Source organism: Heterocephalus glaber, unplaced genomic scaffold (assembly GCF_053883595.1).
Source record: "Heterocephalus glaber isolate CG9 unplaced genomic scaffold, H.glaber_assembly_v1.0 deba00001497, whole genome shotgun sequence".
NCBI lineage: Eukaryota > Metazoa > Chordata > Mammalia > Rodentia > Bathyergidae > Heterocephalus > Heterocephalus glaber.
This window is the reverse complement of record NW_028258320.1, coordinates 17,039,730-17,067,209: the sequence shown is the minus strand read 5'-3', so window position 1 is coordinate 17,067,209 and position 27,480 is coordinate 17,039,730. Positions and strand designations below refer to the sequence as shown.

At 40.1% G+C, this 27,480-nt stretch overlaps 1 protein-coding gene across 10 annotated transcripts in view; it reads left to right on the top strand.

Annotated features, from left to right (window-relative positions):
• The first annotated feature begins 300 nt into the window (after positions 1 to 300).
• Sgpl1 (sphingosine-1-phosphate lyase 1) overlaps positions 301 to 27,480 on the top strand; it is a 45,455-nt gene continuing 18,275 nt past the window's right edge. The window contains exons 1-5 of one of the 10 annotated variants that reach the window (XM_087184721.1): positions 301 to 422; positions 980 to 1,049; positions 17,641 to 17,803; positions 22,357 to 22,424; positions 25,595 to 25,742. In XM_087184721.1, the coding sequence (XP_087040847.1) occupies positions 1,023 to 1,049; positions 17,641 to 17,803; positions 22,357 to 22,424; positions 25,595 to 25,742 (406 nt within the window). In that variant the 5' untranslated portion in view covers positions 301 to 422; positions 980 to 1,022. Of the gene's footprint in view, positions 577 to 979; positions 1,050 to 17,637; positions 17,804 to 22,356; positions 22,425 to 25,594; positions 25,743 to 27,480 lie in introns of those variants that run through there. The other 9 variants (XM_087184717.1, XM_087184722.1, XM_087184718.1 and 6 more) reach the window with 9 other exon arrangements.

Genomic DNA, 27,480 nt, shown 5'->3' with positions numbered 1-27,480 from the left:
CTCGGGTCCTTGCGCTTGCGCAGCAGGTGGTGAAACCACTGAGCTAAATCCCCGGCCCATACATAACACATCTTAATTCTTGGTTTTTAAGAAAGTTTCAAAGAGAAGATGGTAGGGTGTCTGAAGCCACAGGACAGTCAGCAGAGATGGTCTTCGGAGTCCCGGGAAGCGCTCCCTGGCCAGCAGGTGGCGCGCACGCCCTGTGGGCCCGGAGGTAAGAGTGGGCCCCACGCCGCCGGACGTGCGCGCGGCTGTAGGGGCGGGGACGCGCACGCCAGCGCTGAGGGCGCCACTTCCGGAAGGGGCGGGGACGGCGGCGGCAACACCTCCAATCTCTGCGGCGGCGGCGGCGGTGGCTAGAAGGGGAGCGGCGGTTCTGCGGCCAGCCGGTCTTTCGTGCGCAGAGGGAGACTGGGGAGCTGGTGCGGCTTGCTAGGAAGCGAGCCTGCGGGAAGGAGCGGGCCAGCTGGTTCCGGTCTGAGGAGGTGGAAGGGCTGCGGCGGGCTCGGTCTGAGGGCGAAGAGACCCGAGAGGAGGCGGGTCGGGGCGCCAGCGGCGCGAGGCCAGGGAGACGGGGTGGGTTGGAGACCCACGCGCTCGGCGCGTAGGAGAGTGCCTGGCTCCCTGGTCCCCGGACGGAGCGGGGGAGGATGCACCCTGAATCAGTGCCCGGGCGTTCAAGCCCGGCCTGGTCAGAGGTCCGAGGGACGTCGGGGCTCGGGGACGCTACCCGGGAACTCCAGGGCGTGTTCCCTACCTGTGTGTGGATCCCGGCTAGTCCGCCGTGGAAGGGAAACCAGTTGCAGCGGCATTGCGATGTTCTGGTTTGGAGTGGAGTGAGATACAGTTTCTGGGAGTGAAATCTGAGTCTTCCAAAGAGGGGAGCGCACCCCGGCTTGTTTGTTCTAGCGAATCTAAGCGGGCCGTCGGGACAGTTTTTAAAACCTTAGAAGTAAACAAAGCTGTTTTCCTTTTACAGACACTGAAAAAAGGGGGAACTGAGAGGACGTTGGAAGAGGAAGATGCCTAGTACGGACCTTCTGATGTTGGTGAGTCTTTCCCAGACGTCCAAAGGATCTCAATGTGACGATTTCATCTCTGATGCTCGCTTTTGATAGAGGAGCAATTCTGCCACCTTTTCTTGGGGTGGTGGTGGTGGTGGTGATGATCAGGAGGCGCACGTGCCTGAATTACATACACAGTATATAAAACTTAAAAATTTTTCAAGAATCGTTTTCAAAATTCTTGCAGGTGGTTTGTATTTCCTTCCCATACCACCAGAAGAGTTTTAAAAATTTAGTATTACATTTATCACGGCCTGGCATACATTAGTGTATAAGTACTTGTCTTCTAGAGGTATGATACCCAGTGAGGCAGATATTATGTCTTGTTTAGAAGTGAATAAATACCTACCATGGTCCTCTGACTGTAGTAAATGCTTGACAAAAGCTTGTTGAACTAATTTGATTTAAGTTCTTTTGTTTCTTGGTTTGGAGGCTGCTGTTTTCTTTCCTTCCAGTCTCTTTATGTGTTGTTTTTTTCATCGAGTAGAGAGAATAGTATTGCCAGGTACACAGTGACATTTTAGATTCTGTGCAGACTCTTAGTGTGAAAATTATGGGAAGCTCATAGCTTTTAAATAAAGATATAGAAGAAGTATTTAGGTTTAGTTTTTGTTTAGTAAGTCACTTCTCTGAGTCTTATAGCTCCTTGTGCAGTATCAGCGATTTAAGAACATTTTCTATCTTTCTTCATCTCAGTATGCCAGAGAGTTGGTTGTTGTTACAGAGAAGTTGGTAAATACTAGTAGTGTTCCTTTCTTATACCAGTGCTGACTTCCTATAGTGGCAAAACCTGTAAGGTCTTCAGGAAACATAAAGAAGGGGGAGAGTAAGTTGTGATTCCTTTTAGTTTGGGGTGTGGGTGGGGCAAGGACGACTTTAGGTTGTGTGTCAGGCAGAGGAAAACTTGCTTTATCAACATAGATTTGACGAGTTCACCTAGAATAGATTCTTTCCCCATATTTCACAGATTTCCAGTAGGTAATAATAGCCGTGTATAATTTAAAATCTTTATTATTATTATTTTTGTCAGTAAACAAAAGGAAACAAATTTCCACTTTGATCCACCCAACCCCTTGCAATAATTCCATCACCCAGAGATAACCCCTATTAGCATCCTGGAGACTTAATGCAAAGTGGCTTAACTGGCAGTTTCTGGTTTTCCTCTTATAGATTTGTGTTTATGTAAATTATAGATCCTGTATTTGTTTCTCTACTAACATAGTTGTGCTTATTGCTTCTGGGGCCTATGGACTTACTTTAACAGTCTGAACATTGAGTGAACTATTCAACATAGTAACTTTGCAATCAGTTTTGGTTTGAAATATTTACCTCACTTTTACCATGCCTTTCATCTCACCTCGTAATCTAGAACGTTTAGGGGTATTGGTTTGCTTGTTGCTATAAAGTTTCAGTTAAAAAGGTATAGCTACGGATGCCCCTCAGCAGTCATCATTTTCTGAAGACAACATGCAGGTTGCATGAAGTTCTTTCACTGGAAAAGCTGTTGTCCCTTCCTTGAGAGTTATCTATTTATTTTTGCAGTGCTGGGTAATGAACTGAGGGCCTTGTGCATGCTTAATGTTTATTGAGTGTGTATTACATATTAGGTGCAGAAGTAGATACTGTGCATGCTCACTTAATTTTCACAAAAACCTTTTTGAAAAATATGCTGGCATTTTCCTTTAATAAATGAAAGGCTAGACTTAGATCAGCTACCACAGTAATGAAGTGGAACCAGGTCTTACCTCAGGTGATCGGACTTTAGATCCGCTTCTCCAACCCCTCTTATGACACTGCTCTGGACCGTGATCTGATAGGAGATTGAGCTTGCTGACCATTGTGCCTGACAGGAGACATTTGTGTATAATAGAGGAATTCCTCTGACCTCCAGGGGGCACTTTGAAAATGGGGGGTGGGGTGAGGAGAGGAAGTCTTGTCTGGTTGTGCAGTCTTGTCTGAAAATACATGGTTTATTATAAAATCTTGTTTGTTTTCCTTTAAAGGGCTTTAGAGTGAAATTTTAAAATTTGTCTATAGGTATAGTGTTATAATCTTTAAATTTCATTTCAAAATAGTAAAGGGGCATTAGAAAATACTTGTTATAAGAAGAGGGCATTGGGTCTGATAGGGCTAACAGCATGCTATGAGAGAAACTTCGAAGATCACCTGGAGTGCCTATATAATGAATTTTGAATCCAGACCAAGAAACTTAGCTTGGGCAGTGTGTTCCTAATCTCAATTTTGTACTCATTTGATTAGGGTGGTTTGCCTGGCTTTTTCCATTTGCTTGTATGTGACATGTTGCCACTGTGATACTTTCCACCTGTGTCTCAAGGAGCATAAAGGGAGTAAGTACGTTCGTTTGCTGAGAGCTGTGACGCTTTCAGAACAAATTCAAATCAGACAGTTGGGGAGCAGCCCTTCTCTACTTTGGCAAAAGTATTTCCATCCATATTCTTCTCAGTGGCAGGAGGTTTGATCACTTTGCAAATTGCCAAGTACTTGTCGTTTATTTAAATCCTAGTCAACTCCTCAAGTGGCTTTTCTGTTTCCTACCCAAGGATGCATGTTTGTTGCTATTAGTAGGTGAATCAAGGTTAGTGTGGGAGGCCCCATAGTGCTAGGTGGGGTTTGAGTGATCATTGTTTATCTAGGCCGGTGGTTTGCTACTGGGAGCAGTTTTGCTCCTCAGAGACATTGGGCAATCTCTGCAAACACTTTCAGTCAGCATACTTGAGGAGTGCTACTGGTTAGAGGTCAGGAATGCCACCAGACATCCTGCAATAGAGGTCAGGGCTGCAACCAGACATCCTGCAGTGTATACAGTCCCCTGCAACCCAGAATAATCTGGTTTACAATGTCAGTAGTACTGAGGTTGGGAAACCCTAGTCTGAGGTTCCTTAACATAGGTAAATGTGTGTCTCTGTAGTTTATGCTTTCCTGTGAGTGAGGAAATGAGTCTTTTCTTAGACCTTAACAGGTCTCTCAGACCAGTTACTTAGGGTCATTTTGCTCATGGGTCAAGCTCTACTGCTTTGGAGTGTGTATTGGATAGCATGCAGCATGATCTGCAGCAGAGCACAATTTTTAAGAGATGCTTTCCTTTTCAGTATTTCAATAGGACTCTTTTGAAGATAGCAAACCTTACTTAGTTTTGGTTTTTGCTTCAAAAATCAAATCTTTCCAGGTCTCTGAGCTTTACTTTGACCTTCAAATCTTTTTCAGGAATGCTTGCTTTCTGATTACATGGGATTTAAGCAGTAAACTGAAATACTGATGTTGTTAAAAGCTCATTTCTATCATTTGGCACTGGTGTCTTATTTGTAGGATTAGCTGGAAGAAGGGGAAAGTGCATGGGAGATTGGCAAGAAGACATTTGAACTTTTGTAAATGGCCATTGTAGGATAAGCATTATATTTGGCATTGTTCCAATCTTATAAATGGAGCAGAACTGTAATTAATTAGTCTTTAGGGAAGTCGTAAGTAAAGTCCAAATCCCAAGATTTGGCTTAGCTTTTCAGCCTATGTGTCAGGAATTTTTAGTAACATTTACCTTCTTAGTTAGGTTTTGGCCAATCTAATATTACATACAATTTGTACACATAGGTGACAGAATTGAGAATCAGCCTGGGGTTAAGAATTTTCCACAGGGAATTGATTTGTAGTGAGTCAGTCTGTATGTGTAAACATACAGAACCCAATTACTGAGCAAAGAACCAGGGGATGGGGTGAGGGGAGATAGTAGTCATCTGGGAAGGTGGAAGAGGGAAGGCTGAAAGTAGTGTGTTGGATACATTAGTCATCTGGCACATTGTAGCAGTGTGATTGAGGATATCAAGGCTCCATTACCAAGGCTGGGCAAGGTGAAGAAAAACCAACAGGGGATGATGAAACATCTCGGATCCAGCAACTAGAGAGCCTTTATCACTAGTAGACCTTGGAGGGAAAGGGAGGGAGCAGTCTCTGGAAATTTGTGAGAGTTTACCTGAAGGGGAGATAGCCTGTTTGGATTGTAGCCGTTATGACCAGTGGCCCAGCAGGAAGGGAATCAAATGCCTTTCCTACGCTCTTATTTCCTCCTGGAGCTTCCATTTGGTCTACCTCAGCTGGAAACCAGAGGATAAGGGAACCTCGTTGATTTAATTCACAGAGGGCAGGCACATGGAATTGGAAAGAGGACATGGAGGAGAAATGGGGAATACCTAGCATGCTAAAGGTGAGGTTGTTAGTTTCAAAAGGCACAAATGAGAAATTAGTGCTTGAGCAGAATCTTGGAAATGCATAAGATGGAATTGTTACAATCTCACTGGTCCTGACAGGAGGAGGGTAGATTCTGAGGCAAAGAGTTGCCATAGCTCTGGCAAGCCAGGGCCGCTTTGTCCCAGTAGTAGCCTTAGAATCTTAATTGCCTTCATGAAGCGCCTTGAGAAGCCCTGCAGTCCAGTTTTGCTGTGTAGGAATCCCTTCCACAATGCCTTGTCAGCAGTGAGTGCTGAGTTTTCTCAGGGAGTTCATTCTGCTTGGATGGCATTAGCAGGTTTTTCATTTTTTTAAATCACTGAATGTATCCGTCAGGATTAGATTTGACTGTCCTTGTATACAACAGAAAAAGCTAAAATAATAGAGGTTTTAAAAAGATAGAACTATATAAGAAAATGTGGAATAGGCAGTTCCTGGCTGACATGGCCAGCCAGGTCTTTGAGGTTCCGGTTGACTTCTGTCTCTGTGACTTCACTGCCAGCAAGTGTTCCTGGTCCAGGGTAGCTGCTTTGGGTTCAGGTTTCATTCATCTTGGAGAGGATGGGGAAGAAGGGCTTGCACTCCTTTTTAATTACAGATGCTCTTGCGTGAATTGTGTCATACATATTGAAGAGTGTATGAAACACACACCTAAAGAAAACCGTGCATCTACCACTTGGGTTAAGAATTAGAACATTTACGCCCAACTACCTATCACAAACATCTACCCCATCACAAAGACTTCCTTTCCTTCTCTCAAGGGATAACAACAGTCCTATTATAATTATTTCCTCGCCATTTAAAAAATTGTATTACAACCGCCTATGTATGCGTCTTTCAGTTTAGTTTTGCTTTTTAACTTGACATAGATCAAATTTAGGTGATTTTCCTATGTTGTTCAATATGTGATATTATCTATGCTGTTGCATAGGGCTTAGTTGATTCATTTTCATTGCTGTGTAGAATTTCATTGTATGACCAAACTACAGTTTATTTATTTACTTGACTAGTGGTGGTCAATTAGGTTTTTTCCAGTTTGGGTTTTTTAAAACATAACTGTTAATAATCTTTCTTGTATATGACAAATGATCAGAGGTGCAGTAGTTATTCTGATTTATATCTAGGAGTAGAATTACTGGATTATAAAGGATATATACCCTTAACTTTGATATATAACTGCTAGCCTTTGTAAAGAGGCTGGTAGCAAGTACATGGGAGTTCTTGTTTCTGCGCAGCTTGCTAAACATATTTATAAGGCTGTTGATTTTTTTTTTAACCAGTCTAGAAAGTGGGTAAATCTAATAGTGGTTTCCATATGCATTTCCTAATTACTAATGAAATTAAGTGCCCTCTTCAATGTTTATTAACCATTTGGATTTCCTGTTTTGTGGGTCCCTTTTTAAGACATTCACCTTAACAATTTTTTTGTCTAGTTCTCCTTATAATAGATTTTGTTATATATATGCTGAGGTTTTGTTGCTAGGTGCACACAGATTAAAAATTGTTGTATCTTAGTAAGTTGAGTTTTTAATCTAATAATGCTTATTCACTTAATATAATACAGTAAGTCCCCAATTTATAAACAACTTTCATTCCAGGAGCGTGTTCGTAAGTCGGATTTGTTCATAGTCTAGCAAAGTGAGTCTTATACAGTACACCTGTGAAAATTCGCAACTTGAATGTTGGTAAGTCAGGGAGTTACTGTACAGCTTTTTATCATAAAAATGAATGAATTGCTTGCTGTATAGGCAGAATGTGCAGGACAGTCCTAGGCCATAAGTTGCGGTTAATTTATTTGTCCTACAGTTGATGAACATTTATGTCTGGGCCATTATGAACAATAGTGTTTGGGCTATTATGAATGATACTATTACATTTTTCAACATGATTTTTAGTAAACATAAATAGATTTGTTGTGGCACAATGTGTAGTGCCAAACGGGTTTTCAGAGTGGTTGTACCAATTTACATCCTTATAGGGTTTTCTAATACATAACATTTGGATTTAGCTTTGGGCAATAAATGTTAAATTTCTATTACCTGCACACTAAATGTTGAAGAGAGTACTGAGAACTCTTTCCCAAAGTATATAGGTACTTTGTAAATGTGAAATGCCCTTCCTTTTCTGTAATTTCCCCAGAGAGGAAAGCCTACTACATTCTTATTTGTTTAGCCTATAAATATTAATAAACTTTTGATGAGAACAAGCAACCCAGATTCTTACTTAGTATTAAAAGGACCCTGTTAAGAGCTGAATTTAGAGTTGTAAAATATCATTTGTAGTAGTTAATTTTGAGACTAAAATCATAATCCTCTGGAACACTTTAGAATCTAAGTGGCCCTTGTGGTGTATTTATACTTTATACTCAGTATTGGAGAAGCCCTGTTCTCTGGAGGCTTTTTCTAAAGCATTTAAATTCACTGTTTTGAACTGCATTTTGGTAGATGGATCTAAAATGGAACAGATTGATCCTTTATTGAGTTCCAGTCTTAATGGCATCTAGTCTGTGAGACATTTGAGGCAAATTGAAAATCTCTTTTCAAACTCTTAATGGAAGACAGTCTAGGGCAAATAAGAGAATACTATGGTGGATCTGTTCCTTGTCTAGCTATTTTGTGGCCAGAGTAGAAGAAAATCTAAGATTGTATTACCCAGACCTTTTGAAAGCATTTTCAAATGCTTTCCCATGAGTCATGACCGTAACAGTATCAGCAGTCTATTTGGATGACTGAAAACGTAGATTTATGGTCTGCAAACAGTGGGTAACTGCTTTAATCTTGTTTTGTTAGTAGGTAAGAGAGCACTTGCAATCATCTGATTGATTTAGTAGATTGTTGAAGGTTAAGAGTTGATTTAACATAATTGCTGACCAAACTGACCAGCAGCTCATTACTAAGATGTATTTTGTTACCACCATCTGCAAGAAAATACAGCACAGGGATGTGAATCAAACTTCTTAAAGCCTCTCCTAGTTCCTTTGTGACTTTGATGGATACTGCTAAGGTTGCTTTTCCTTGGTGCTTGCTAAAGAAGTAAGGAAAATTTCATTAGAGAATGCACATATTGAGTAAGTCTTTATTATGTGCAGTAATTTTCTTGCCTTACCTCATTTAATATTCATAACCCTTTGAGTAGATAGTGGCATCTATTTTTGGTGAACTTTTTTATTTTTGCATATGAGCAAAATCCAGTTGCATAGCAGTTCAGTAATGTGTCAGATATCACACAGCTTCCAAATGAGAGCTCAAAGTCAAAGGTTTTGATTGCCAATGGTGACTTTCTAGGAGCACACAGCTACCTATACACGTCTCCAAAAGTCCAAAGGAGAAATGATGACATAATCAGGAAGGACTCAGAAGCTGCTGACTTTCTCACATGTGCTAGGGGGTTGCTAGCTTATAGCACTTACCCTCCTGGGGAATTGCTAAAGAAAAAAGAGTGTGTTTACAAAGTTTGATCATTTTAGCAGATAGTAATTCTATTTATAAATTTTTAAAAAATGTACTTTTAGACAATAATGCCCCTTTTTGTTCTACAGATTACTAGGTTACTTAGATACCAGAAACTACTCCATATTTGTGGAATAACAGTATCTGCTGCTGTTTTAGCCCATTTTGGAAACTTTTTCAGAAGCTTTTTTTTTTTTTTTGAGAAAGCCTGTGGATCCAAAGAGTCTTAGGTTACTCTTACCCAAGAGAGTCTTTAGTGAACACAAATGGGATTTCTGGATGGTGATGCTTTTTGAAGTGTACAGCTCGGTGAATTTTTTTTTTTTTAATATTTAGAGTTGTGCAGCTATGACCACAATCAGTTTTAGAACATTTTTAAAGAAACCCTATACTCAGCAGTCATTTCCTTATTTGCCCCAAGACTCCTAGTCTTAGGAGTCCTACCAATATGCTGTCTAGATTTATTTCAGGACATTTCACATAAATGTTTTATAAAATTTCTTTTTTTAAATAAAACAACTTTATTAAACCAAAATATGCATATCACACAGTTTACAATGTTAAAATATAAGATTCAGTAGGTCCCAGCACATTGACAGAGTTGTTTCTTATAATTTCTTATAAATTTCATATAATAAATGATCTTTCATGAAGTGGTCTTTTGTGATTGCCTTTTTTCATTTATAATGGCTTTGAGGAACATCCGTGTTGGAGTATGGATCAGAACTTTATTCTTTTTTGTTGCAGTTGTAGGGCTTTTCCTGGAGAATTTTAAGTAATGGACATATCCAATGGTGTTTCTATTTTTTTCTCTTCTATAGGAGACATAGGTGTTTTTTGCTTACTTTACATATTTGTAATACTAACACTATTTCTCTGATTCATTTTAAGTATTAGTTAGGAAATATGGGCCCCAACAACTGCTTTTTGAGATGTCCTGAACTCTGTAATTTTTTGCATGCATTTTGTTGGGGGGCGGGGTTTGAGCTATAAAGATTTCTAGCTTTTGTTAAAAGATAATTTTAATAAAGTAAAATCACGACTCACAAACAGATATACAAAGAACACCTCTTAAAGATTTTATTATTTTTTTCTTTTTGGTACCAGGGATTGAACTCGGGACCTTGCACTTGTGAGGCAGGCGCCAGAACCACTGAGCTAAATCCCTGGCCCCGATTTTATTTTTACTTATAGTGAGGAAGCCAGGCAAATGTCACAATGAATTCAAAGGAGAAGTCCAAAGAACAGACATATTTACAGATCAAGAACGTTGAAATGAATGTACAAATGGAGGCCAAATGCGTTTCTTCCAAAGTGGAGAAGGAATCAACTGAGCCTTTACTGATCTGGCGGCATTTGATTGTACATCTCAGAAAATTAGTTGGCATTGCCATTAATTATCTACCACTTTCAGAGCTACATAGTTACTTTAGAAAGTTACTAGGATTAGATTACATAGTTACTTGGATTAGAAACCCAGAGGGCATCTTACATAATGAATGCCAGTTTTCCATTAGAAGCACTCATTTCCTCCTCACTTCCAACAGATTTTCAGAATGTTAGAAACTCTTCCAAAAGTTAATTTTAAATTAAATTCCTGCATCGATTATTTGGGTTTTTAAAAGCAACTCTTCGGTGACAGTTTGAAAGACAGACTTTCTATAGGGCATTTTATGTAGGTTCAGGTTGAGAGTCAGCCAGAGACCCGAAGATATAGCCCTGTTTCAGTCTTTAGTTTTGATGTTTTTTTTTTTTTCTTTTGGTACCAGGGATTGAACTCAGGACCTTGCACTTGCCAGGCAGGCGGCGAAACCACTGAGCTAAATCCCTGGCCCTTGTTTTAGTCTTTTGAACAGGATTATATGTCAGAAATCTCCAGAGACGTAGCCTTAGCAACTTAGATTGTAAATATATTCACTGTTTCTCATCTCTGACAGCAGCATGTCAGTTGTAGGGAAGGGATTCCTACAAATGATTATAAACTCAGAAAGTCTAGGTTTCTTAGCTTCATGACAAAGGTAGACTACTTCTGTTAGTGAGATAAGTGTATGAAGGGAGAAATTTAGCACAACTCTTCCCCAGTTTTGGTATGCTCAGAGAAAGTAAGGCTTTTCTGTGTGAAGAATATGGGATTATTTCAGTAGATCTAGCTTATTCAAAAATCTCTCACTTCTAGTCTTCAAAGGATATTGTACTTCTTTGTACTTTGAAGGATAACCCCTGCATCTTCACAGTGAGTCATTTAGCTATTTATAGTAAGACTTGGGGAGTTCTAGTAAAACACCATGTGCAAGTTTTCATAGAAGGTTTCTCCTTTGTCTTACATACTTGCTTTGGGCTGAGAGTGTATTTAACTAACCCATAATTACTTTTAACCTACATCCCTCAGCATTTTGAACTTTTTGAACTCAGTTTTATGCATTTTACTCTTCTCTCAGTTTAAGCTCTCTGTAGTACCTTTATTGGTATATCTGAGAAGAATAGTGCTCAGAATTTTTACTTGGCAGAATCAACATCTATCTTTACTTTGTGCCTTGTCTGATTACAGTCAGTATTTGGCCCCTGTGCTTTTAGGAGCATAGAAGCTTTGCTTTTCCATGAGTAAACCCTCGATAATTTGGGAATACTGCATTCTGTCTCCTCTCTGTGGCCAGGGTAGTTTTGTATCTCAGCGATAGAAAGGTACTTGCCTGAGTACTCCGGAGCTAAGTGTACAGCAGTTAAACTTCGAAGTGCTGGGCCAGGGATTTAGCTCAGTGGTTCCGCCGCCTGCCTGGCAAGTGCAAGGTCCTGAGTTCGATCCCCAGTACGAAAAAAACAACTTGGAAGTGCTTATGAAGTAGTGCTGAGTATACATATCCAACCGTGACAAAACACAGCTGGAAGGGAATGTGTGTGGGCTGCTAAGTGTTTTGAGATGAACTTCTCAGACATTGCACGTGCTGATTCACATAGTAGAATTTTAGGGGAAGTATATGGTTTATTCTTGAGCTCCTAAGAAGTGATAATTAGTTCAAAAATTTCTGTATCATGCTGGGTAGAGTGGTGTGTGTCTGTAGTTCCATCACCTTGGGAGGCTTGGGTGGGAAATTGCTTAAGCCCACAAGTTTAATCAGTCTGGGTAACACAGCAAGACTGTTTCGGGGGGAAAAAAATCTGTATCATAGTCGTTACTGGTTGCTTGGAATGGGTGTTTGGTTTTGTTGTTCAATTCTGATTTCTTTAATGACCCAAGGGAGGTTTCCCTTTGGGCTTCTGATTGGGTTTCTCTCTCCCTTTCTCTTTTCTTTCTTTCTTTCTTTCTTTCTTTCTTTCTTTCTTCCTTCCTTCCTTCCTTCCTTCCATCCATCTATCTTGGAGATTGAACCTCAGGGCCTTTGCGCTGAACTATATCTTGGACTCTTTTTAAAAATTTTTGAGAAGGGTCTTGGTAAGTTGCCCAGGCTAGGCTTAAATTTTCAGTCTTTCTGCTTGAGTATCCCAGAGTGCTAGGATTATAGGCATGTGCCATCATGCCCACTAAGAAGTTAGCTTCTAATGTGTGCTTTCCCTCTAGTTTGAGCCCAGGAAAGGCACAGTTTGGTATTAGTCTTAGAACCTTAGTTTATTATTCAAATGGGATTGGACTAGGTAGTCGCTAAGGTTCCTTCAAACAGTAACATTTTATGGTTTTGAAACAACTCTTCTGAAGTACTTCTCAAACTGCTTTTTTTAGTGTTTCTTTTAGAACCAGATAGTGTGTGTAAGTCACTAATTGAGAGAAGAATGTAGCTTATAGTTCAGGAAAGCCATTTAATAGCCGCCCACACCCTAAAAGTGTTTGACCTTTGCAGGGCAAAGATCATTTGGCAGTGTTGTCCTTTTTTTTAAGACAAGGTATCACTCTAGTTCAGGGTGAGCTTGAACTCACTATGTAGCTCAGGCTGGGCTCAAATTCATGGCAATCCTCCTGCCTCAGCCTCCCAGGTGCTGAGATTACAGGCGTGTGTCATCATGTATGGCCATCCTTGTCTTTCTTGATTGGGAGAGTAGTGGAACTATGGGCCCTTAATTTGGCTCTTGGGATAAAGTAGAAGGGACTGTGAGAATTGACAGTTTTGGGTCTGTTCTCTGATTTGTACCATGGATAGGTTATTTCTGGGAAACAGGGCAGTGGAAAAAAACAATGCATTTGAGCCAGAAGGTTTCAGTCCTTTGAGTATTTTTGAGCTGTGTGACCTTTGGACCTTAGTGTCTTTATCAGCAAAGGATAGATCAGCTCTTATCACCTGTGATGTGATGTATCTTTGGGGTTGTCCTGAGAGTAGTACCAGTGTTGGCAAAATCCAGTTACAAATGATCAGCCTTTGTCCTCCGCAGATTCAGTCCACTGCCACTGTGTCTTGCACAGCTTAAGTGGGAGAGATGCTTCAGAGGGGAAGGTAAAAACTTGCTAACATCATAGGAAACAAAGCTGTGAAAAGCAAACGTAATACTATAATTATTTCACTTGGAAGATGCTGTCTTAGTTTTGATTTTGATCATACAAACTTAAGCTTACTTTGCACCATGTAAAAATCAATAGCACTGTTGCTGTTGTAAGGAAATAGAAATTACATTAAGTTCTTGTGCCATCTCCATCTAGACATTCATCTTTGGTCATGACCTAGCTGCACAGTTTTAGATGGTTGTGAACAGTACCGTATGTCCAAGAACCTAAACTGGTGTTGCCTAGAACATAAATTGTGAAAAGAAAACTTGAGGAACCACTGGATTGTAATGTGATAGGTGATGCTGTGTCCAGGGACACAGAATTAAGAATTGAAAGTTATCGAATACTGACTGGGTCAGGAGCCTTGCTACGCTCAGGCGCCAACCTGTTTATAAGGTTAGGCACACTGTCTCCTTCTGCCTCTGCTTGGAGAGTGAAAATGTTGCACTCCATCTGTAAGGTTCACTTCAGCTCCTAGATTCTGTGCTTCCTCAGAGCTGGAGTATTGCATCAGGACCCAGCTTGGGGTTTGTGTTATTTTCAAGGCCCAAAGGAGCTGCTTCATCCCTTTTTTTCCCAAGGAGATAGGCTACATAACCCCACAGAGCCTGATTCTGCAGTGAGTTGCCAGTGTCATGAGGTGCTTCTTCATTGGGGATTGGATAGGTTGTTTGTAGTAACCTAGAAGGCACTTAGCATGATGCCAAGAGATGTAATTTCTGTGTTCAACTGGCTGCCTACTTAAAAAGCTTGCTACAGGGCCAGGGATTTAGCTCAGTGGTTCTGCCTCCTGCCTTGCAAGTGGAAGGACCCAAGTTTGATCCCCAGTACCAAAAAAAAAAAAAAAAAGACCCATCTCAAAATTTGGGCTGGGGATTTAGCTCAGTGGTTTTGCCGCCTGCTGCGCAAGCGCAAAGACCTGAATTCAATCCCCGGTACCCCCCAAAAAATAAAGCTTGCTACGGAACCATTTTATCTTTGGAGTTAGAGATTTTAGAGATGTATCTCCTTTCAATGTGTCCCTTTTGAATTTAAGGATTCCCACTATCTTAAGGATCAAAGCAGTTACCAAGGAAATGTGTTCTGTGAATTTAATTTTAAAATGTTAGTGACAGTGTCTTCATATTTGAATTTTAATGCTTTAGAAAAATTATTTGAAATTTACTGGTTCTTTGCTATCTCCCTAATGCTAGTTCTGTTATTTTTTTTTTCAATACTGGAAAGAGTCAATGATATCTATATTCATCTTTTGACATTGGTAGCCTCTAATTTCTGAGTGAGTTAGGAGTTGGTACCGGAAGAGAAGCTGATCTCAGTGACCATTCATACACATTATCTGCCCAGATAGCTTGGTCCCAGCTTTGGTCCCACCTAGACTGTTCTTTGTGACAATGGACGTCTCACATACCTTTGATGATAACAGACTCCTCTGGTCTCTCCCAGGTTTTGACCAGTACTGCCACTGCTTTGGAGTGCTGAGGTTGTTGATAGCAACAGCGGGCTCTCGGGAATGGCCCCAAAAAGCATGGTGGTGCAGGGGGTGCAGAGAAGCTGTTTTCATAGCCCTCCAGGGAACCCAACACTTGCCTAATGTTAATTGCCTGTGCCACTGTCTTAATTACTAAGAGTATCAGCTTAGTCTGTCTGGGCTGCTGTAACAAAATGCCATAAAGTCAAGGGATTTAATAAGCAATAAAAATTTATTTCCAAGTGGAAGAAATGAGAGAATTAGCTCCCTGGAGCCTCTTTTACAGGGGCACTGATCCTAATCATGAGAGCTCTGCCTTGATGATCTAATCAGCCCCCAAAGCTCCCATCTCAGTACCATCTACCACCCATCGATATCATCAGTGGTAGGTTTCAACGTAACCTTGGCAGGTGGAAATGTTTTCGGGAAACACATGTTAATACCTGTCCTTTTAACCTTTCACGCTTTTACTGTTAGTATGTGTGTGTCCAGTAGGAACATAACTCAAAACATCTGCTGCCTTCTTCAGCTTCCCTTTCTTTTCTCGTCTTACCGGAGTCGGTGGTGACATCACTTAACTAGTCTCTGAAGCTTAAATTTGAGAATTTGAATTATCTGTATTCTTCCTACTACATATTTATTTACCATTAGTAATAAATTACCAAATCCTATTTGTTTCACCTCCAGAACTGTCTTCCAAATCCATACTATTTTTTTTTTGTCCCCAGTGTCATACTATCTAATGTGGAACCCAGTTTATTTCTCTCCAGGACTTTCAGCAATCTCTTTAACTAAAATTTTTGCCTCTAATCTCTGTCCTCCTGTTACTCTTGTCCCACCAAATTATCTTCTTAAAAAATTACTCTCATGCCTAGCAATCCATGTCTTTTATTTTATTCTTGTTCTGTAGTTTGCCTTCTTTTGCTCGATAGTATGTTCTGGGAGTTTTTTCCATGTAAAAAGACCTGTCTTTCTGTTGTTTTATAGTCTGGGTACATAAAATATGTGTATTATAGTTTAACTATTCCTCCTGGAATGTTTATTATGTTTTTCTTCTGCCATTACAAGGAATACTGAAATGAACATCCTTGTTGATCATGTTGCTTTGTATACATGTGCAAGCATGTAGATACTGAAAAGTGGAATTTTGGGAATAAAAATGAATATACATTAAAATGTTAATAGATGACAACCAATTTCTTTACGTAAAGAAATTGGTGTATTCTTCTATGCTTTGTGCTTTGTGTTTGAAGTTTATGTTTAGTCCAGTAGAATAAGTCAATGTCCTTCCAGCCTCAGGTCTCTGATTGTTGCATTCACTCATTAGTCAGGCACTATTAACCGCTTCCACTCTGTCCTGTGTTGAGGATTTAGCACTGGTGAGAAAGGACCCCTGCCCTCCTGTAGCGTCACTCTTACCACACAGAACTTCTACCCTTCTCAGTTTCCTTTATACATTTGCAGCTGTTTTCTCTTCCTGGTATGACTTTTTTCTTTTAACTTTTTTCCCTAGGGAATTTTTTTTTTTTTTTTCTGGTACTGGCCATCGAACTCAGGAACTTGCATTTGTGAGGCAGGTGCCGGAACCACTGAGCCAAATCCCCAGTCCCTGAGAATTTTGTTTTATCATTTTAGCTAGCTTAAATTTTATTCTCATTATCATTATCTCCCTATGTAGAGTCTGGTAGACCTTCCTCAGTGCTCTCTCAGTACTCATCATCAGTACTTCTATAGCTTTTCTCCTGAAGAGTTTTAATTAGTAGTTTATGTGTGTATGCCTGTGTATTTGTGAATGTGTGTGTATATACAGACACATAGTACTGGTCCCTTTAGGTTATAAGCTCAGTGAGAACAAGGAAGCATGATATTTATTTGACTGTTTCCCCAGTGTAGTACTTTAAAAATTTGAGTAAGTAAATGGATAACAGGCCATCAGATGGACTTGTCTTTGCAGGACACTATTGGGAGTTGTAAATAAAAGTAAAAACTGGCCGGTCTTTAAGATCTAACCATAAAGAACCATAGTCAGGGAGATAAGTGGAGAAGTATACTTCAAGGCAGGTTGTGATAAGCTCCGTACAGACTGTTAGCGATGCATACTTGAGGATTTAAAGGATGAGATGAATTCTGATAAATGAGATATACTGGTGAATTTAGAGTAGAGGAGATTTTTTTTCTTCCATGTGCTAAATATCATGAGGGATACATATGATAATAAAATGTCCCCATATGATAATAAAACTAGGAGTTTTACTGTCAGTAGAGTAGGGGTTGGCATACTCTGGGCCACATACTCTATCCATTTGGCCCTTCACCTGTTTTTTTATGGCCTGTGAACTAAGATTTTCACATTTTTTAAATTGTTGCAAGGTGGGGGGTTGTGACACAAGAAAATTATAGGAAATTCAGATTTCTTTGAGCATAATTAAATTGTGTACACTACATTTATTTACACACTATGACAGTGTTTGAACTACAGCAGTAGAGATAAGTAGCTGTAACAGAATATTTAGTTCACTGTACCTAAAATATTCACTGTCTGGCTCTTTATAGAACCAGTCTGCCCACTGCTAGGTTAGAGAGTGGGGAAGATTTAAGTAAAGTACAGGAGAGAAATGACATTCATATTAAGAGGATCAGTTTGAGTTAAGAGACAGGTCAGAGAATACCAGCAGTCATAAAAGGCTTAGGGTTGACACAGTGATCAAGCTTTGCCTTCTTATTTTAGGAAACCAGGAAATCAAAAAAAATCAAAAAATCGAGTCAAAGTCTAGTGCCTCTTAAATGGCAGTGTTAGTCCAGAGTGACTGACACAGAAGCCCTGAGGGCTATAGAGGATGATAGGATTATTGCAGAGGTGTGGCCTCATCAGAATTGATGAACAAGCTAAAAACAGACTTTTATTTATCTGAGTGTAATGTTTCTATTTTTCTCTTCTATTTCTAGAAGAACTTTGAGCCTTACTTCGAGATTTTGGAAGCATATTCCACAAAAGCCAAGAATTATGTAAATGGGTATTGCATCAAATATGAGCCCTGGCAGCTAATTGCATGGAGTGTCCTGTGGACCCTGCTGATAGTTTGGGCATATGGGTTTATCTTCCAGCCGGAGAGTAAGTATGCTGTCCCTCTGTAAAGGTAGCACGACATGTCCATAGCCTTGGAACTCATGGCTGGTGGATTGGACTAATTTCTTGCCTTTTGGTTTGGTTTTGACTTTTAAAATCTTAAAGACATTGTCTTCCAGTTTGATAACTTCTACTTGTGTTGATTTTTAAATTTTATTTATTTGCATTTATAGCTTACATTTAAAATTCCTCAGAAATTAGTCATTGTAAAGTTCATAGATGTCTCAGAGTATGGCTTAAGTCTTTTTCACTACCAATATCTCTCCAGAACAGAATTTTTTTTTTTTTTTTGCTACCGGGAATTGAACTCGGGACCTTGCGCTTGGTGACGCAGGCGCCGGAACCACTGAGCTAAATCCCCGGCCCAAAACAGAAATGTTTTGCTTTCATCTTGGGCCATCCTTTTCAATAATGATTAGGTTAAATTGGCTCCTGTTTGCCTGTTTAGTGCCAGGCACTGCATCAGGCTCTGGGGATACCCGCCCAAGTAGTCTAGGGCCTGTCTTCTTGGAGTGGAACTTCTAAAGTGATGTGGAAGATAACTCTCAGTGATAGGTTTGTAAATCCTCCACCCTTCCTCAAGTTTAAGCCTCTGCTGTTCACCCATCTCCTTTCCACCCAGAAACCTGACTGCATGTGACCTTGGTGTGAGCGGATTTTCTCCCTTCAGGCTATGGTTGGTAGGGTATATTTGATGATACCTAAACCCAAACAGTAGGTGTGGTGGTAGTTGTTCTCTTAACCTGCACCCTTTCCTCACTCTCCAGGGTGTCTGAATTAACTTTCTTGGTATGAAGAACCAATCACATTGTGGAGAATCTAGTCATCTCTCTTTTGCTTGAATTTCTACATTCCTTTGCTTGTTGCCCTGATAACATCTTTTTTGTTTGTTTGTTTTGAGAGATCTCTCCACGTAGTTTAGGCTGACCTTGAACTCTCTGTGTAGCTGAGACTGGCCTGAACTCAAACTGTGATCTTCCTGTCTCAGCTTCCCAAGTGTTGGGATTATAGATGTGCACCACCCTGATAACATCTTTTTAAAGGGCTCTTTATCTGTGTCTTTTCTGCTTGCTTTCTCTTCCACCAGGAAAGTCAGTTCAGAAGCCAGATTGTTTCTGTCTATCTCTTTACCATGCAGGCAGCCATTGCAGTTATGGAGTAATAAACATTGCAAGAAACGACAAGGAAAAACAAGTTCCATTGTTTTAGAGCTTTTTAATTAAACTGAAAAACAGACATAACTGTCCTGCCTAAAATAACAGTTCACTGCAGCTTTACAATCTCTGTCCTCAGTTCTCATAAACTCTGACAGATTAGATTAACTTTTCTGCTGCATATGCTCAGTGGTTTGGATGTGGGTGCAATGTGTGTCATCTACTCAGCACACTGCTTTCCCAAGACCTCATCACCCTGCAAGGTAAAGTGCCCCTGCCCCATCCAGAGAACTCCAGGGAGTAGCGGTATAGCAGTATGCATCCGTTTCCTTTTATTGTGATAAGATATATATAACATAAGCTAGGCATGGTGATACGTACCTGTCATCCCAGCACTCGGGGAGGCTGAGGCAAGAAGATCACAAATTCGAGCCTAGTCTGGGCAATTTTGTGACTTAGGGAGATGTTGTCTAAAAAAAATGACTGCCTTCATGCTGAGCACATGAGTGCAAACAGAGGGTGTGGGCACCTCACCAGGCAAACAGAAGCAATGTACTTTTCTCTTAGAAGTACTGCATTTATGAAACCAGATGAAATTTAGAGATCTTGAGATTTGTATTTATTTGCCATGAGGAGTACTAACATTAGGTATTTTAATTCCTTAATTAAAAAAAACTAATTATTTTAGTTGACAAGTGAAAATTGCATATATTTATCTGTACAACATGCTCTTTTGGAATATGTGTGCATCATGGAACGGCTAAATTGAGCTAGTTCACATATGCATTACCTCACATGCTTTGCACTTTTCTGGTTAGATACTCACTTTCGGTTCTGCAGCCTACTGTGCCGTCCGTGCATTTCATTTACCTGGTAGCAGATGCACTGCCATCTTGGGTCCCAGTAGGAGCTTACCTGCCTTTCTTGTTCAAAAAGGAATATGCTGGCTCTAAACATTCCGTGAGAAAATATTAGTAGCAAAATATTAAAGATCTTTGTGGCTGATCTCCAAGGCATTTTAGTAATATGTATCTCATTACAAAATCAGAATGTGTGCACTGTAGGAAGTTTAGACAATATGGATGAGCCATAGGAACAAAATTAAAGTCTTGTTTCCAAAAGCGTCTAGGTCTAAATCAGGTTGAAGCATAGAAAATGTAGATTTTAGAGGCCAAAAATTGTTGAATATTGACAGTTTCATACAGCTGAGAACATAGAAAACAGTTTATTTTGTAATTTTCAAATTGAATTTCAGATACAGATAAGAATATCTTTCCTCCAAAGATCAGGGATAATTTTGATGGGCTTGCTATTTTATCAGTACCTTGCTCAGGTAGAAAGAAGTATGCTCTGAATTGCTGAATGATCATGTTACTTTTAGTATACTGTAGTACAAGGGTCTGAAATCTGAGTCGTGTTAAGTAACTCTGGAACAAAGTGTAGAGCGTGTAAGTAAGAACTGGGAACAGCAAGGGTAGATCCTGGGTAGAGGTTAGCCACTTCCCTAGGCGTTATCTCTTCCTGAATTCTGCTCTGTGATTATCAACTGAAAGCTTACTTCCTAATGCTCAGTGTTGAATTTAACCATGGGGTTGTCCATCATTCATCAACAGAAACCAGCCTTCTGTGAGGGGAGGTGATCAACTCTCCATTTCTCACACGGTGTCTTGGCAGCACCTTACGCATTGTTTCCCCATAGTCAAATCAGCATGGAAATACCTGACCTAACTAGTCACAAACAGAATTTATAAGCTGCGAGGAGATATCATTGTTGTTTTTTCACAGGCACTTTTCTGTTTTAGCTGAACAAATTCTTTTTTTTTTTTTTTTTTGGTACTGGAGATCGAACTCGGGTCCTTGCGTGTGCACAGCAGGCGGTGAAACCACTGAGCTAAATCCCCTGCCCACAAATTCATTTTTTAAATTGCTATGGTTGTGGTATGAAGAGGGAAGATGGAATGCTTAGATTGCTTTAGGAACACAGTAAAGGTTCATACTCAGTTCATGCCTGGCATAAAAGCCAGGTCTAGAGTTTTTGAAGCTCCTGTGGGATAACAGAAGATTCCTACTGTGCATTTGAAGCATTAGAGTCATGAACTATAAAATGGAAGACTTTAGTTAAATCTTGCTGTCACTACTGTGATCTGTGGCCTTGAGAAAGTTTTCATGCCCTGACCATCAGTTGCCTTTTAGTCACTCAGGAAGTATATAAAGCTTTCTAGACCAATCTCAGAAGATTGTCAGTCAGTTGAGATTTATTGAATGTGAGTGCATTAAGCAGTCTAGTTTGATACCATGTATTTATAGTTTATCATTATACATTATACTTAAAGTATAAATCACTTATAATTTTATGACACAAATTTTATAACTATACATTTATTGTAATTGCACTTATAATTGACTCCTGTCAAATACAATTCTCTGTCCTTACACCACCTGACAGAATAGGTTCTGGTGTCTATGATTTTCAGGCAGTTTTTATTGTTTTTTGTTTTTTTTTTTAATCTTTTTTGGTACCAGGAATCAAACTCAGGACCTTGTGCTTACGAGGCAGGCACGGTGCCTCTGAGCTAAATCCCCAGCCCTGAAGGTGGTTTTTAGGTCCAGAAAATGTTGCTAGTGTCTGTGTTTGTTGAGAGATGAGAACATAGATACTGAAAAGACTATGGGTTAGTCATTTCTTTGGGGACAAGGATAAGAAGCATTGGGCATCTGGAAACCATGGGCAAGTTTCTGGAGTACATGCATCATTTGACCCTGCAGTTCTACTCCTGCACATTTGTTTGTAAATAGACTTGTGCGAATGCAGTATGGTGTATGTTACAAGGTTATTTGTTTTAGCATAGATTGTAATAGGAAATACTAGAAACAGCCTATAATTTATCAGTTAGGGTTAAGTTCTTAGATTATGGTACTTCTAAATAATGAAATAATCTGTAGCTAGTAAAATGAATGGGGCAACACTGATCTTTTAAGGTAACTTTTCTAAGTAGAAAAATAAGGTCTAATACAGCGCTAGGCTATGCTACCTTTTGTATTAAATGGAGAGAAATAAGTATATGTCTTTATTGTTACTTGTATGTACGTAAACATAGAATATGCTGGAAACTAGATGTGTTTAACCTGGGGGCAGGTTAAGGTCTGTGAGATAAATGAAAGCGATGGAGTGAAGTCACTGTATCTTTATTTTTTTTAATAAATTCTGGACCACGTAGATATTTATTCAGAAAATTCAAAGGTGTCTTAAATAGTAAACTAAGTCTTTCTTTACAACGTGAAGGGAAGTGAAGTTGTTAAAGGCACAGTGAATAATGTGTTGACTAGCAAGCAGGTCATATCCATGAAAATACATTGGAATAATAGAACCTTTGTTTCTTGTAGGCTTATGGTCAAGGTTTAAAAAGAAATTTTTTAGGCTCGTGAGGAAGATGCCGTTTCTTGGTAAGAAGGTAAGTGGTTGCTACCTAGGCCTTTCTTCCCACCTTGGTAATCATAACTCTTTCTTCCTATTTGCTAAACTTGCTATGCGCAGAGGAGAGGCTGATCCTGTCTCCCATCTCCAGGGGATCTTGGCAGTGTTTGGAAACAGTCCAGGTTGCTGTGACTCCGGTGCAGTACGGCTGGCATCTAGTGGGTAGAGGCCAGGGTGTCTGAAACATCCTACTGTATGCAGAACAGCCCCATAGCAGAGATTTATCTGCTTAAGATGTTAAATGGGCCAAGGTTGGGGAAACCTTGACTTAACCATTTCTCCGACATATGATGAGAGATCTGTTGAAGAAGAGTAATTTGAAATTAGAAAAGTTGACTGAAGTGTTAATTTTTTTTTTTTTGGTACTGGGGATTGAACTCAGGACCTTGTGCTTGCCAGACAGGCGTGGCACCATTGAGCTACATCCCTGGCCCTAAAGTATTATTCTTTAAAACAATATTTGGATGGGCTAAATTTAAATATTAGGAATTAAATTGGATTAACCAACTTTCTGTAAAAGGCTGTACAGGAAACATTTTAATCTCTGCAAGCTGTGCCGTGTCTATTGTAGCAAGAAGAGGACAGGTTGTAAGAAATGAGTCTGACTGTATTCCGGGGAAACCTTATTCCCTAAAAACACACAGACCAGCTTTGGCCCTTTGCTACAGTTTGCCCATCCCAGATTTGGAAACTTTAAGAGATAACAGTGGAGGCCCGGGGATTTAGCTCAGTGGTTCCGCTGCCTGACTTGCAAACACAAGGTCCTGAGTTTGATTCCCTGGTACCAAAAAAAGAGAGATAACAGTGGTATTCCCTTGCTTTTTGGACCTGCTTGCTGTCTTTACTGTTTCCTCTTTGCCCTCACCCACACTGGGTAAGATACCCCCGTGACCGTCTCATGGTCTTTATTGCAGGCAGGTGAAGATAAACAGGGCAGGTCTCATGCAAGCTCTAAGGAAGCCAGAGGAGCCCTTGATGCTGTCCTCTCCAGCAGCCTGTCCTGCTCCTCACTTCTCCTTTGGTTCTATTCCAGCTTAACCCACCTTCAAATTTTCATTCACTTTTGGCCTTAAGTGTCCTGGGGTGAGGGAGCATTACTGTAGCAGATAGACTGTGTCACAAAGGATAGCAGGGTTTCCCCTTTGTGTCCCTGCATGTTTTCTGTTTTTATCCTTCTCACTTAGTCTTTCCATTTCAAGATTTTGAGAGAGTGCTAGAGCCCATTTGTAAACTTATAACAGAATTGGAAGATTCTTTCTGGTGGCCCTTTATTTTTCAAAAGCAGATTCTGAGGCTTAGAGAAAAAAGTTATCTTAGTTGTCCATTTATTATCATGTTTGTTGAGCACTTGCTCAGTGCGAGGCACTTTTTTCTTTTGGTACCGGGGATGGAACTTGGGTCCTCACATTTGCGGTGCAGGTAGCAGAACCACTGAACTAAATCCCCGGCCCCCAGGCACTTTTTTGAGTGCTGAGGATATAGTGGTAAACAAGACGAAGTTCTGCCTGTTGTGGAAGGTGTGCAGATTTTTAGTAGAAAAATACATAAAAAAAATACATAAAAATTTCATTTTGAAATAAATGCTTTGAAGAAATTTAAATTGAGTAATGTAGTAGAGGCTGTGAGGCAAGAACTGGGGGTGAGAATGTACTTGCTAAGCTTTCTAATATTCCTCTCATTGTAAATTTTTTTGGTCTTTTTTTTTTATAATAGCGTAGTCTATGCATGGATGTTCACATAGTTTGCTCCTATTTACGTGGTCGCCATGGGTGCAGTGTAATTTTTTGTTTACCACTTTACAAATATTTCCATTTCATAGGCTGCCTCCACATTGCCAAATAGCATGGACTCTGCTGCCTGCCGGTGCTGGCATGGTAGGCTGTTGCAGACATGCTTCGGAGGAGTGGCTTTCCCTGTGATTTTGCTGGGGGCACATTTAAGAGCACTTTGTATTTTAATTATCCAGGACTAGGACTGAGAAAATATAAATAGTTCAGAGTGAGATTTTGGGCAAACACATTTTAACAAACACATTGTTGAAAGCCGTAGCATTTTGTCATGTACCTTCTCTCCTCAAATTTGCCACCCAAGAGTCTCTTCACATAAGTAGTAGCCCTTGCTGTTCTGCCTCCCTCCTTTCTCTGCCCCACTGATTCCTCCCCCTTATACCCTGAACATTTCCTTACCTGACTTTATTTTCTGTCTGTCTCACTAAAAATAAGGCTCATGAGATCAAGAGGTTTTTCCACTGTGTACCCGCTGCCTTGGTTTGTTTTGTTCACTGTGTATTCCTGGCCTGCAGTAGTTCAGCAGATATTTGCTAACCGAGTGAGTGAGTGAGTGAGTGAGTAAATGAAAGCGAATGGCTCCCAAGTTGACATTATAAAGATGAAAGAAATAATCATAGCTGATAAATTACAAGTAGCAGAAAGACCTTTGTTCCTCCTAGGATTTCAGTCAGACAGTACAAACTGTCAGCAGCAGCTTAAGGAGAATTAATGCAGTCATCCTGGCAGTGCTTAATGTTGTGTGCTTGTGCGCAGGAGCTTGTCTGGGACCTCCAGTGCCAGGTGTGCACTACGTGTATCTGTTGAAGTTGCTTATCACTTGAATAATGACTGGGATCCCTTTTATTGCATCGTGGCTGGCTTCATGGCTCTGCCTTTGTTGCTTTCATGTGTACACTGTAGCTGCTGCCAAGGCTGGAGTGAGGTCCAAATACTTCACTCATATTAATGCTGACTTCAGCAAATGCAAACCAGGTAAAGCAGTGCTGATGTCACCATGGCAGAGAAAAAAGGGGTGTGAGGAAATTCAGTGCATCTTTGACCATTTTAAAGTTGACTTTTTTTTTTTTGGCCATGTTGGAGATCAAGCCTAGGGCCTTGCACTTGTTAGGCAAGCACTGTACCACTGAATTACATTGTCGGCCCCCAAAGGTTGGCTTTTTAAAATTCTCAGAGGCTGTGTTGCACATACTGGCTAAACAGTCAGAATATCTTATCTCTTTAAGAAAGAAATATTGTCCCAGTTCAGTAGCCTGTGTGTAATGCCTGGTGTTTGGCAGTTGATTAGGTGTCATAACTGGCTTCTCTGCTTTCTGAACTACATCCTTTCATCTTGTTACCTTTTTTCTTACGTTTGGAGATTCAGAAAGAGTTGGACAAGATCACGGAAGACCTTGGGAAGCACTTGCAGTACCTGAAAGTGGATAAAGACTATGTGAAAGCCCTGCCTGCCCAGGGTCTGAGCACAACAGCAGTCCTGGAGAGACTCAAGGAGTACAGCTCCATGGGTAAGGCACTTGGGGTAGGTGTGCTGCTGCCTCCTCAGTGCGGCTGCTTTTGCCATCCTTTATTGTTTGCTTAGGTTAAGAAGAACTCATCCTCGGACCCTATGTGTTTAGGAGGGCCCACTCCCTGTTTCAAGGAATTTCGTATTTGAAAAATTTAGATTCATCTTTTTTTTTTGAGACAGGGTCTTGCTATGTAGTTGAGGGGCTGGTCTTAAACTCACTATGTAGTTCAGGCTGGCCTCAAATGTGCAGCAATCCTCCTGCTTCAGCCTCCTGAGTGCTGGGATTACAGGCATGCGCTACCATACCTGGGTCATCATTCATTTGTAAAACATGAAAATCTCAGAGAGGGGGGAACTTGGTTCCATTTCCTTTTGTAAACATGAATAAAACAGACATTTGTATTTTTAGAAAGAATCTAAATAGAAATGAAATACAGGTTTATGAAATCTCTATGAAAGTGCAGAAAAAGTCACTATAATGCCATCATCCAAAGAGGAACACAGATGATACATACCTCGGTAGATATAGATAGATCTGTTTAGGTCTAGAGTATATCTAGAGATATACTGTAGATATCTGTGTCTGTCTCAGAATGTCAGCAGTGTTTGGTGTGAGCATATACATACATATGCATGAGAACCTGTGGGAAGGATAAAAACACCAGATAGCTTAATGTTTAAGAGTACTAGCCATGGAGTTAGCCTGGAGTCACAACCTGGTTTGCTGCTTAAACTGTGTCCTTGGGAGAGTTATTTACCTTCTGTGTGCCCCATTTTCTCTGTCCCTGCAATCTCTGTTTCCTGAAAGGCTGGTTAAGGGGATTAAATGAGATCATACATGGAAATGTTGTATAGTACCTGACATATTTTGGATGGTGCCTAAGGTTCAATAAATGTTAACTACTTTTGCTGCTATTAATACAAACATACATGATTTTTAGATTAAGATCATATTATAAATACTTGTTAAAAAAATATAAGCTTTTTAGTTTGGCCTAATTTTAGACTTACAGAAAAGTAGCAAAGATGATGTAGAGATTTCCTCTGTGCCCTTCACTCATCTTCTCTTGACGTTAACAACTTGCATAGCCATGGTACATTTATTAAAACTAAAAAATTAACACTGGTATGTACTGTTGTCTAAACTATAAATTCTATTTAATTAGTTTTTCTACAAATACCCTTTTTTCTATTCTTATATCAAATCCAGGATACCACATTGCATTTTGACAAACAAAATTTCTAGTCAATACATGTTGAATTCTTGACCTTGGATTATACGGAATTATATATAGTCTAGGATGTGATGATACAGACCAGAATTTGGTGCCTGTGATCTGTATATGAAAGAGTTCCATTATTATGATGGCTGGTTGCTCCCATCTGATTTTTTTTCCCTTTAATTTTTAAGTCATGTCCCTTGTCCTACTCTCTAGCATAGGAAAAGAATAGGCCATAAGGCCAATAGCCTATTCTTAAAAGGCTGGTGGTCTGCCTAAAACATGCATAGTACAGCAGTGTCCTTCAAGGAAAGAAAAGAAGTCAAACTGGTAGCAAGCCGGAGCTCTGCAGATGGCTGTGGGAGAGGGGCATGTGTGTGTATCTGCCGTTCCGCCTTCTGCTGTCTTGCTAACCTGAAGATTTTTGCTTTGTAGGCCCTGTGACTACCATATTTGTAGTTTCAGTTCCTGTGTTTCTGTGATAGCTTTCTCACTGCCCTCTTTCAGTAGGGCACA